Raw genomic sequence first — 12,116 nt, 5'->3', positions numbered from 1 at the left:
GCAACAGTCAGATGCTCAGCCAACTGAGCTACCCAGGTGCCCTGTTGTCTTTTTGATAGTAGCCATTCTGATCTGTGTGAAGTGATATCTCATTGTGGTTTTGACTTGCATTTCCCTGATGATTAGTGATGTTGAGCATCTTTTCATGTGTCTATTAGCCATCTGCATATCTTCTTTTTTTTTTTTCAATTAAAAAAAATTTTTTTTTCTTTTAAGTAGGCTCCACATCCAGCGTGGGGCTCGAACTTAGGACCCTGACTGAGATCAAGAGTCGCATCATCCACTGAGCCAGCCAGGTGCCCCCATCTGCATATCTTCTTTGGAGAAATGTTCATATTCTCTCCTCATTTTTTAATTGGGTTGTTTTTTGATACTGAGTTGTGTGAGTTCTTTATATATTTTGGATATTAATCCTTACTGATTATATCATTTGTAAATATCTCCTCCCATTCAGTAGGCTTTTTGTTTTGTTGATGGTCTCCTTCACTGTGCAAAAGCTTTTTAGTTTCATGTAGTCCCATTTGTTTGTTTTTGTTGTCCTTGCCTGAGGAGACAAATGAAAAAAATACTGCTTAGGCCAATGTCCAAGGGCTAACAGCCTGTTTCCTTCGAGTAGTTTTATGGTTTCTGATCTTACATTTAGGTCTTTGATCTATTTTGAGTTTATTTTTGTATATGGTATAAGAAAGTGGTCCATTTTCATTCTTTTGCATGTACTTGTCCAGTTTTCCCAGCACAATTTATTGATAAGACTGTCTTTTTCCCATTTGGATGTTCTTGCCTCATTTGTTGAAAATTAATTGACTGTGGGTTTATTTCTGGACTATTTGGTTCCTTTGATCTGTGTTTCTGTTTTTTGTCATTACCATACTGTTTTGATTACTGTCACTTTGTAGTATAGTTTGAAACCAGGGAGAATGATACTTCTAGCTTTGTTCTCTCTCAAGATTGCTTTGGCTATTGGGGGTGTTTTGTGGCTCTATACATGTTTTAGGATTATTTGTTCCAGCTCTATGAAAAATGCCATTGGTATTTTGGTAGGGATTGCATTGAATCTGTGGATTGCTTTTTGTAGTATGTGCATTTTAATGATCCTTCCAGTCCATGAGCATAGTATATCTTTCCATTTATCTGTGCCATTTTTGGTTTCTTTTATCAGCGTCTTAACAGTTTTCAGAGTACAGGTCTTTCACCTACTTGGTAAAATTTATTCCTAAGTATTCTGTTTGATGTAGTTGTGAATGGTATTATTTTCTTAATTTCTTTTTGATAGTTTGTTATTACTGCGCTAGAAACAACAGATTTCTATATACTAATTTAGTATATTGCAATTCTACTGAATTCACTTATTAGTACTAATGTTTTTTTTTTTTTTTGGTTGACTCTTTAGGGTTTTCTGTATACAGTCATCCATCTGAAATGGTGACAGTTTTAGTTTTTTTCAAATTTGGATGCCTTTTATTTCTTTTTCTTGCTATGGCTAGGGCTTCCAAAACTACGTTGAATAAAAGTGACAAGAGCGAGCATTCTTGTCTTAGAGGAAGAGCGTTCCTTTTTTTACTATTGACTATGATGTTAGTTGTGGATTTGTCATATAGGGCCTTTATTATGGTGAGGTATGTTTCCTCTGTACCTACTTTGTTGAGAGTTTTTATCATAAATGGATGTTGAATTTTATCAAATACTTTTTCTGCATGCATTAAGATAATCACATGGTTTTTATCCTTTATTTTGTTACTGTGGTGTTGATTGGTTTTGCAGATATTGAATCATCTTTGCATCTTTAGAATAAATCCCACCTGATCATGGTATATGATCTTTTTTTTGTTAAATGTTTATTCATTTTTGAGAGAGTGCGTGAGCAGGGGTGGGTAGGGCTGGGACAGAGGATCCAAAGCAGGCTTTGTGCTGACTGCCGTGAGCCTGATGTGGTACTTGAATTCACAAACTGTGAGATCATGATCTGAGCTGAAGTTTGACACTTAACTAGCTGAGCCACCCAGGCACCCCTGATCTTTTTATATATAGCTGAATATAGTTTGCATTGATGGTTTCCTTCTTATTTTTTTTGTTTTTCTATCTTCCCTCCTTCCATGCTGCCACACTTTCAATGAGAATATAAGCCCCATGAAAGCAGGGACTTTCTTTCTTTTTTTTTTTTTTTAAGTGGTTTAAAACAACTAATTTATTTAGTTCATGATTCTTTGGATGGCAGGTGATTGTTCTAGTCTGGGCTGACTGCTGATTTCCACAGAGTTTTTTGTGCATACATGGGCAGCTAGTGAGTTGTCTGATGGCTGTAATTCAGGATGGCCTCATTCCCATGTCCATTGATTTTACACTGTCAGCCAAAGTTTTCCTCCATCATGCTAGCTCAGTCTCATTTAACATGGTGAGCTCAAGGTTCCCACTGCAACAAGAGTGGACAAGCCCTAATGCAAAACCACTTTTCAAGTCTCTGCTTGAGTCATGTTTGCCGTTGTCCCATTGGTCAAGTCTAGTCACAAGACAAACTGGAGAAATAGATGACACATTTTGACTGAAGGAATTACAAATTCACTTTGCAAAGCAGTATTCATGTTAGGATGGGGAAAGTCTATGGCCTCTTTTTCAATATACCACAGTATATATAGCATTTAACAAAGATGTAACTTCAGTGGAGTAGAGTTAATGTTAAAAAGAAGTGAAGAAACATAGTTGTTTGCCCTTGAATGAGCCACTGCAGGGCTATTGCCAGGAGAAAGAAAAGATGACTAAGTTAACATTTTATGAATATTAATCTGAAAGTTGGGTAGAGGATAGTCTGGAAGAGAGAGAATTTAAGGAAGGATTCAATGTTTATGAAAGCAGCTAGCAGTATCTGGCACCTATCAGTTGCTTACTACATGATCCCTACATCTTAATTTGAATCCAGATGTGAAGTAATAAGGACATGGACTCTGGTAATGGTATGAATGTAATGAAAGTGCCAGATGTGAGAAGAAATTTTGAATGAATTCTTAGCATGCCTTGATTACTAGTGGATTTGGAGGTTAGGGGAGAGAAGTAGAAGGAAATTAAAAAGAAAAAGATAGCTTCAAAGCTTCAATCCTTGATGAGAGAAAGATTGATTATATATTAACAGGTACAGGGAAGGAAAGGAGAACTCACTGGAGTAAATTTTTGTTCAGATACATTATATGTTAGTATAGGGTAGCATCTCCCACTGATCATGTTCAGTGGGGTGTTGGAAATATGAGTGCAAAGCTTGAGGAAGGGTCAGGAATATAGGAATAAATAGATATTATTGTCCATTTTCCACATAGGGATGATTAGAAAATGTAAAAATTGGATGAAGTGCCCGAGACAGAATACAGAGAGAAAAACAGTGTGGAGATGATCACTGGAGGAGAAAAACAGAAAAGAAATCAGAAAAGGATTATTAAAAAAAAAAAAAAAAAAAAAAAAAAAAGCAAGAGGGAGGAGTGGTCAAAGGTTTAGGGAATAGGGGTGGAGAAAAATGTCATAAAATGTCAGAACTGCCAAAATAGGAAAGAGCTCAAAACAATTTCCTGAGTTCTTATCAGGAGTATTAGAAAAGAAAAATTTTGTTGCTTCAATAGGAACAACAATAACAAGTTGGGATGAGGTTGTCAGCAATACAAAGGAGCAGTCTAGAAAGATAGCTGATGGCAGATTCCCACTTGCAGGATACCTCTTTTGGATCAAGGGGAAGATCAAATCACTAAACTGTGTTTTAGCTCATCAACTTAGATTACAACTGTACCGTTGGAAACAAAGAAGTTTGACAGGATAAGAAAAATTTCTGACCTGGGCAGATGCATGGGCAGAGTGAATATTTTCTTCATTCATTTTGTTCTCATTTCTAACTTTTTGAAATGATTCCAGTGTGTTATTTCCTAGTTTTGCATGCATGTCCATTGTTTGCTTAGCCACTTTTTTTTTTTTTTTTAGTTTTATTTTTTTAAATTTACATCCAAATTAGTTAGCATATAGGGCAACAATGATTTCAGGAGTAGATTCCTTAATGCCCCTTCCCCATTTAGCTCATCCCCCCTCCCACAACCCCTCCAGTAACCCTCTGTTTGTTCTCCATATTTAAAAGTCTCTTACGTTTTGTCCCCCTCCCTGTTTTTGTATTATTTTTGTTTCCCTTCCCTTTACGTTCATCTGTTTCGTCTCTTAAAGTCCTCATATGAGTGAAGTCATATGATATTTGTCTTTAACTAATTTCACTTAGCATAATACCCTCCAGTTCCATCCATGTAGTTGCAAATGGCAAGATTTCATTGTTTTTTGACTGCCAAGCAATACTCCATTGTATATATATACCACATCTTCTTTATCCATTCATCCACTGATGGACCTTTGGGCTCTTTCCATACTTCGGCTATTGTTGCTAGTGCTGCTATAAACATGGGGGTGCATGTGTCCCTTCAAAACAGCACACCTGTATCCCTTGGATAAATACCTAGTAGTGCAATTGCTGGGTCGTATGGTAGTTCTATTTTTAGTTTTTTGAGGAAACTCCATACTGTTTTCCAGAGTGGCTGCACCAGCTTGCATTCCCAAAAGCAGGGGCTTTCTTATTCACTGCTATATCTCCACTATTTAGAACTGTGCCTGATCTATAGATGGACAGTTTATCTTTTGAATTAAAAAAGTATTGGGGCTCCTGGGTGGCTCAGCCAGTTGAGCATCCGACTCTTGATTTCAGCTCAGGTCATGGTTTATGGGATCGAGCCCTGTGGAGAGTCTTGGGATTCTCTTTCTCCCTCTCCAGCTGCCCCTCTCCCTCCCTCCCTCCCTCCCTCTCTCTCTCTCTCTCTCTCAAAATAAATAAGTAAACATGAAAAAATGTATCTAGTTTCATTGTTTGTAAAAAATTTTTTTAAGCACTTACATTTTATACAGTGTTAAAATTTGTGGAATCCCTTTTTTCTTTTTAAATTATACACTTTCATTTCTTAGGACTGATAATTCTATCAAAAATCATTGGAATTCTACCATGCGAAGAAAAGTGGAACAGGAGGGCTACTTACAAGATGGAATAAAATCAGAACGATCTTCATCCAAACTTCAACACAAACCTTGTGCGACTATGGACCATTTGCAAACCCAGAATCAGTTTTACATACCTGTTCAGGCACATATTTTTAATACCTTTATTATTTAAAAAAATTTCTTTAGTTGCTATATGGGAGGATATTTGGTTTCTTAATAAAACAAATACAACATATATTAAGGGGAATAGATATTTAAATTTCCAGACTGAAAAAAAATTGCCTTATCTAGTTGTTAAACCATTAGTGGTGGTTTATCCTACTTGTTTGATTGATAAATATTTTGGAAACAAACTCATTAAAATGTTTCCTTTTATATGTAATTTTTATATTATCTAATTAAGAACCTTAGTATGTACACTTACTAATGCTATCATTCTTTGAATCTTCATTTATGATTCAGTGCTTATAGTCATCTGTGCTTTAACATCCATTGCAGTTTCCTTTTTAAAAATATTTTATGTAATTGTAGTATTACTTATCTCTAAGAGATAAGTGTGTATAAAATGATCTTAAGAAGAAAATAGTCAAAATTCATTCATCATTTTGGGAGGTGTGGTAAATAATTAATTGGTTCTTTGATGACACTCAACTTTGCCTTTCTCCCTAGTAACCAGTCAACTAAGTGATGTCATTCTTTGTTTAGACAGGTTTATTAGAGTAGAGATTGCCCAAGTTCATAATAGGGCAAGCTCTATTTTCTTTACAGTGCATTTTCTTATCTGCAAGACATTAGTTTAGAAGTTTTCATAAGGTTTGTTTTACATTTCTCTGCCTGTCTGTCATACAATTTTTTATGTTGAACAATTCTTGGTTTTCGTCACATAAAAGGTAAAGATTAAATCAGGACTTAATAGTGTCTACCAAAAGATAAAATTTTGGTGTTAAAAGTCTGCTTAGTATGCACAGATTTCATTTGAATGTACTTCATTAAATGTGCATGCTTTTGGACATAATTTTAAAAGAATTAATTGAAAAAAGTATCACATCTTAATTTACAAATAGGAAAACATATGAAGACAGTACAGTTATCTGCTGATATTCACAGTACCTTAAGGTTTTTATTGTTTGTTTCTTTACATTTTTCTTTAGAGTCCTAGATTTCAGCAGCATAAACTGAAACATTCTGCTCTGTCTTAGAAAGGTTATCATTTACATTTATTGCTTTAACTCATAGAAACAGTTTTAAAAATTATCTGGGGCCAGGAGAGTATTTAACAGTCTCCATCAAAATATATTGGAAAATAAGAGCATTTCTTGTGCTTTAAGAATGGCTTATTGTACTTTTAATAATTCTTGGAAGATTTATGTATTCATAATTCAACTCAAACTACTAAAAAGATGATTCTAATTTGGATTTGAAAGAAAAAAATGGATTGGTTTGAAATGCTGTTACAGATTTAAATGAAAAGTTTGAGAAAGATAAGTTTCTAATTCATTGGAAGTTTAGTGATAACTGATACAAACCAGGTATTGTGAAAATTAAATTCTTTGTTAGAAGTTATTTTTGTGATTTTGCAGCAGATAGTGATTTAGGTAGGCCATTATAGAAGATGAACAATTTTATGTTTATATTCATTACATATTTAGGTTTTTAAAAATACCTTCTCTTATGTTTCATTCCACCATTGCACACTAAATTTGCATGAAACTTCGAAATTCTTATTACAGATGCTTTAGAAAAGAAAAAATAATTCTTAGTCTGTTGTCAGAGTATTAAAAAGCACAGGAGTGATTATGACGTTCTCTGAGACAAGTAGTAGAAGCAGCTTCATATCTTTCACACAGAGATTGGCATGGGGAGTAGGAGTAGGAGATAAGAATATTGAAAAACCTGCTTTAATGTCTGTTCTTGTGAGTGCTTTGTATGGACTAACCCTTTCTTCTGAAAGATAAGAAAGAACGCAATTACTTTGTTTTCTCCAGGAGATAGAGCAATCCTTCTAAGAGGAGATTAAAAAAAATAATAATTTGGAGGATAGTGTAGATAATAGATGGACTGATTGGCTGATAAATACAGGCCAAGTAATTCTCATATTTCATCCAGGAGAAGATACAGCTTTCCTAAGAGTTACGACTTTTCGTTAGTAGATTCTAAGAACAAAAATGTAGCTGTTAGAAACTATTATATGAATGAATATTCAAAGTTAACAGAGATACTTCATGAGTTTCTATTGTCGATATTTGTCAAGAGTTTTTATGCTCTGCCTCAGATTTAAAAAATTTATATGGTATTCTATGTATGATACTAATGTTTTAATTCCATTTTAGATCCCAGGCTATCAGTATGTGTCACCTGAAGGCAATTGCGTAGAACATGTTCAGACTTCTTCTGCCTTTATTCAGGTAATTTTTTATTTGTAACAAAAAAAAAAAAAAGAGAAAGGGAAAAAAAACCCCACACTTTCAAACATATATTTGAAAGTTCTGGGGCGCCTGGGTGGCTCAGTTGGTTAAGTTTCCAACTCTGGCTCAGGTCATGATCTCATGGTTTGTGGGTTCGAGCCCCGTGTTGGGTTCTGTGCTGACAGCTCAGAGCCTGGAGGCTGCTTTGGATTCTGTGTCTCATCCTCTCTCTGACCCTCCCCCACTTGGGCTCTGTCTCTCTCTGTCTCTCAAAAATAAATAAATGTAAAAAAAAAAAATTTTGTTTTTAAAGTTCTAATAGTGCCTATTTCCTCATCCATAAAATTAGGATGAAAACAATACTATCTGTTCTATTTACTTTGAGTATTATTACACTAGAGGAGAAACTTTTGTGAGTTTGAAAAATATAAGCTGTACAAATGTAAGGTGGTTGACAGCACCAGTAAGGTATTCCTTTCATTCTTCCAACGTAAAGCATTAGGTTGTGAATGGACATATTTTTTGTTTGTTTCTTTTGTTTTTCAAAATTTTTTTTTTTTTTTTTAATTTACATCCAAATTAGTTAACATATAGTGCAACAATGATTTCAGGAGTAGATTCCTTAATGCCCCTTACCCATTTAGCCAATTCCCCTTCCCACAACCCCTCCAGCAACCCTGTTTGTTCTCCATATTTATGAGTCTCTTCTGTTTTGTCCCCCTCCCTGTTTTTATATTATTTTTGTTTCCCTTCCCTTATGTTCATCTGTTTTGTCTCTTAAAGTCCTCATATGAGTGAAGTCATATGATTTTTGTCTTTCTCCAACTGACTAATTTCACTTAGCATAATACCCTCCAGTTCCATCCATGTAGTGGCAAATGGCAAGATTTCATTCTTTTTGATTGCCGAGTAATACTCCATATACTCCATGGTGTGTGTGTACACACACACACACACACACACACACACACACACACACCATATCTTCTTTATCCATTCTTCCATACTTTGGCCATTGTTGATAGTGCTGCTATAAATTTGGGGGTGCATGTGTCCCTTCGAAACAGCACACCTGTATCCTTTGGATAAATGCCTAGTAGTGCAATTGCTGGGTCATAGGGTAGTTCTATTTTTAGTTTTTTGAGGAACCTCCATACTGTTTTCCAGAGTGGCTGCACCAGCTTACATTCCCATGGATATATGTTTTGATAAACTGGGTAGAATATAGATGATATAATATAAGTTTTTTAATGACCTTTTTTTTTTTAATTTCCCAATTCTGGGGGCACCTGGCTGGCTCAGTCAGTAAAGCATGTGACTCATGATCCCAGGGTAGAGATTACTTAAAATAAAATAATAAATTTCCCAAATCATTTCTGTTAAATTGAAAATATTTGCTAGCATTTCTGATTTTTTATTTCTTATTGTATTATTTTTTAATATTAAATTTATTGTCAAATTGGTTTCCATGCAACATCCAGTGCCTATCCCAACAGATTCCCTCCTCAATACCCCTCACCCACCCTCCCTTCCCTCCCACCCCTATCAACCCTCAGTTTGTTCTCAGTTTTTAAGAGTCTCTTATGTTTTGGCTCCCTCCCTATCGGACAAAGGGCCAGTATCCAAAATCTGTAAAGAACTCACCAAACTCCACACCCGAAAAACAAATAATCCAGTGAAGAAATGGGCAGAAAACATGAATAGACACTGCTCTAAAGAAGACATCTGATGGCCAATAGGCACATGAAAAGATGTTCAATGTCACTCCTCATCAGGGAAATACAAATCAAAACCACACTCAGATATACCTCACGCCAGTCAGAGTGGCCAAAATGAACAAATCAGGAGACTATAGATGCTGGCAAGGATGTGGAGAAACGGGAACCCTCTTGCACTGTTGGTGGGAAGGCAAACTGGTGCAGCCACTCTGGAAAACAGTGTGGAGGTTCCTCAAAAAATTAAAAATAGACCTACCCTATAACCCAGCAATAGCACTGCTAGGAATTTACCCAAGGGATACAGGAGTGCTGATGCATAGGGGCACTTGTACCCCAATGTTTATAGCAGCACTCTCAACAATAGCCAAATTATGGAAAGAGCCTCAGTGTCCATCAACTGATGAATGGATAAAGAAATTGTGGTTTATATACACAATGGAATAATACGTGGCAATGAGAAAGAATGAAATATGGCCTTTTGTAGCAACGTGGGTGAAACTGGAGAGTGTTATGCTAAGTGAAATGAGTCATACAGAGAAAGATACCATATGTTTTCACTCATGTGTGGATCTTGCGAAACTTAACAGAAGACCATGGGGGAGGGGAAGGAAAAAAAAAGCATCTCTTTAGATACCAGAAGGATTGTGATATTGAGCATTTGGGATTTACTTGAATTAAGCTTTATTAGAGAAAATAGATTTTATGTTGCATAAAAGAAAATAAAAATTAGAACAACAACAATAATAATAAAGGCATTATTTAAATAGTCTTTCTATTTTACTTATTTTAGCCACCCTTCATTGATGAAGATCCAGATAAGGAAAAAAAAATAAAGGAACTTGAGTTGCTTCTTATGTCAGCTGAGAATGAAGTTAGAAGAAAGCGAGTTTCATCGGTAAGAAATAAGCTTAAGTGTTTAGACCTTGTTAGAAGTCTTTTTGTGCTCTTGTAGTTTTCATCAGCATTGACTTTCATATACTAACACAGAAAGCCTATTCAGTATGACTTCAGATTTTAATACAGACTAAAAGTAGTTTTTCTAATTTGCAACTTTGAGGTTGCCTGATTTTGATATACAGCTCTTTGAACGTATTTTACAGTGTTCTGTACTAAGATGCTTTTTGAGTCATAAATGTCAAGCAGACTTAAGGTATGATTATATATCTACACATATGTGTATATGTATATATATAAAAATATATGTCTCTATATATTTGTAAAATGTGTGGTTTAGATTAGTCTTTGCTTTTATTTTAGACATTCCTTGTAATGATGGCTTTAATAGAAAAAAGTTTAAAAAATAAAGAACTTAATAGACATGTAGAGATTTATGTGCTCAAAATTACTTTTATTCTGTCCTTGAACATTTTTTCCTATTTACTATATTAAGAATACAAATTCGGTAATTTGGAAAAAAAATAATAACTTAAAAAATATAGGGAAAGGGAATATTTAAATTTTATGTTCTTTAAAGAAATTTTTATATGGCTGTTGGGTTTTGGTTACTACATGTGCAAACTCTTGTCTGGGATTTGGTTGGTGAGAACAATTAGGAGTATTAAATTAGGATAAATGGTAATCATCCTAGCTAAACTAGGGGCTATGCTTGATGGACTAAAAGAAAAAAAAAGTTTATACTTAAATGACAGTTTTAAAAGTTTAATATCCTGAGACTTTTTACATTTAGGAAAAGGTTATTCTTGGTTTGGGGCTTAATGAGGGGACTATCCGTTTAAGGTGACTAGGAACTAATACAAAATTGCTAAATAGAATTACCTGAGATCTTGAAATAGTGTTAGGAGGCACCTGGTGATGTCTTTATACCATTTAAAACAGTATTAATAAAAATGACACTTGTTAACTAATGGACAAGATATATGCCATAGGAAGCATAGTTTTTGTTTTGAAACTGCAAAAACCATGGGCAAATAGGAAGACCTAAAGTGCACTTATTTTAAAGTTAATTTTGTTTTTTTTTTTAAGAGAGTCCACGTTTCTAGATAATTGTATCAAGTTTAAACCATTTTTGATTTTTTTTGAGTCTACCATTATTACTATTATTATTATTTTTTTATTTTATTTTATTTTTTTGAGAGAGAGAGAAAGAAAGCATGTGGGTGGGAAAGGGGCAAAGGGAGAGGAGAGAGAGAATCTCAAACAAGTTCCACTCTCAGCGTGGAGCTGGACACAGGCTTGATCCCACGACTGTGAGATCATTAACCTGAGCTGAAATCAAAAGTCGGATGTTCAACCAACTAAGCCACCCAGGCACGCCCATTTTTAATTTAACAGGAAGATATAACTAGCTAAAAGAAATGGCATTTAAAATGAAGAAAGATATTAATTTTTTAGAACTTGTTTATTTAAATATCACTCTTATAAAGATCTGGTTGGAGATTCTAGATTCTAGAGGGAAGTTGTTACACCCAGTGAATTAGTCTATACACATAAAGTATGTGTGTAAAAGTATTTATTATTAAAAATTATGTGATAGTAATTATTGTCATTTACTGGGTATCCATTATGTTGGAGCAATGTTAAATATGTTTTATGTATTCTTGGTAATCCTTATTATTAACTCTGAAGTTTGTGGTTTGTTGTTAGAAATTCATTGTTCAGGTGTGTCTGAAGGTAGCCCTGTGGTTTTTCCACTGGGCCTAGTCACCTTTGGAATCTTTTTCCCACCTCCAAACTTAATTGAAATGCTTATGGTTTGGAAGCTATCTCCAGAAAGTGACCATAAACTCAGAAGTTGGCTGTGCTAATAAAATAAGATTGCTTTAATTTCTTTTATTTTGGAGAAACTTTAAAACAGGTGGAACTTACTTTGTAACAATGTTGAAAACTTTTTTCACCTTACTTAACTTGAAACTTAACATTTTGTTATTATGAATATCTAGCACAGTCTAGTAATTTTTTTTTTAAAGTAATAGGTACCATTTTTTTAGTACTTCCTATGGACAGGGCAATGTACTCTCTAAAATATGGT

General features: G+C 34.6%; 1 protein-coding gene across 2 annotated transcripts in view; it reads left to right on the top strand.

The window, feature by feature from the left end:
* MYBL1 (MYB proto-oncogene like 1) overlaps window positions 1-12,116 on the top strand; it is a 43,811-nt gene that overhangs the window by 17,562 nt on the left and 14,133 nt on the right. For both annotated transcript variants that reach the window (XM_019453195.2, XM_019453194.2), the window contains exons 6-8: window positions 4,972-5,146; window positions 7,335-7,409; window positions 9,918-10,022. In XM_019453195.2, coding sequence (XP_019308740.1) covers window positions 4,972-5,146; window positions 7,335-7,409; window positions 9,918-10,022 — 355 coding nt within the window. The remainder of the gene's footprint in view (window positions 1-4,971; window positions 5,147-7,334; window positions 7,410-9,917; window positions 10,023-12,116) is intronic.

This window comes from Panthera pardus, unplaced genomic scaffold, assembly GCF_024362965.1.
Source record: "Panthera pardus isolate Hobbes unplaced genomic scaffold, ASM2436296v1 HiC_scaffold_7, whole genome shotgun sequence".
Classification (NCBI taxonomy): Eukaryota; Metazoa; Chordata; class Mammalia; order Carnivora; family Felidae; genus Panthera; species Panthera pardus.
This window is presented reverse-complemented; position numbering and strand designations above follow the sequence as displayed.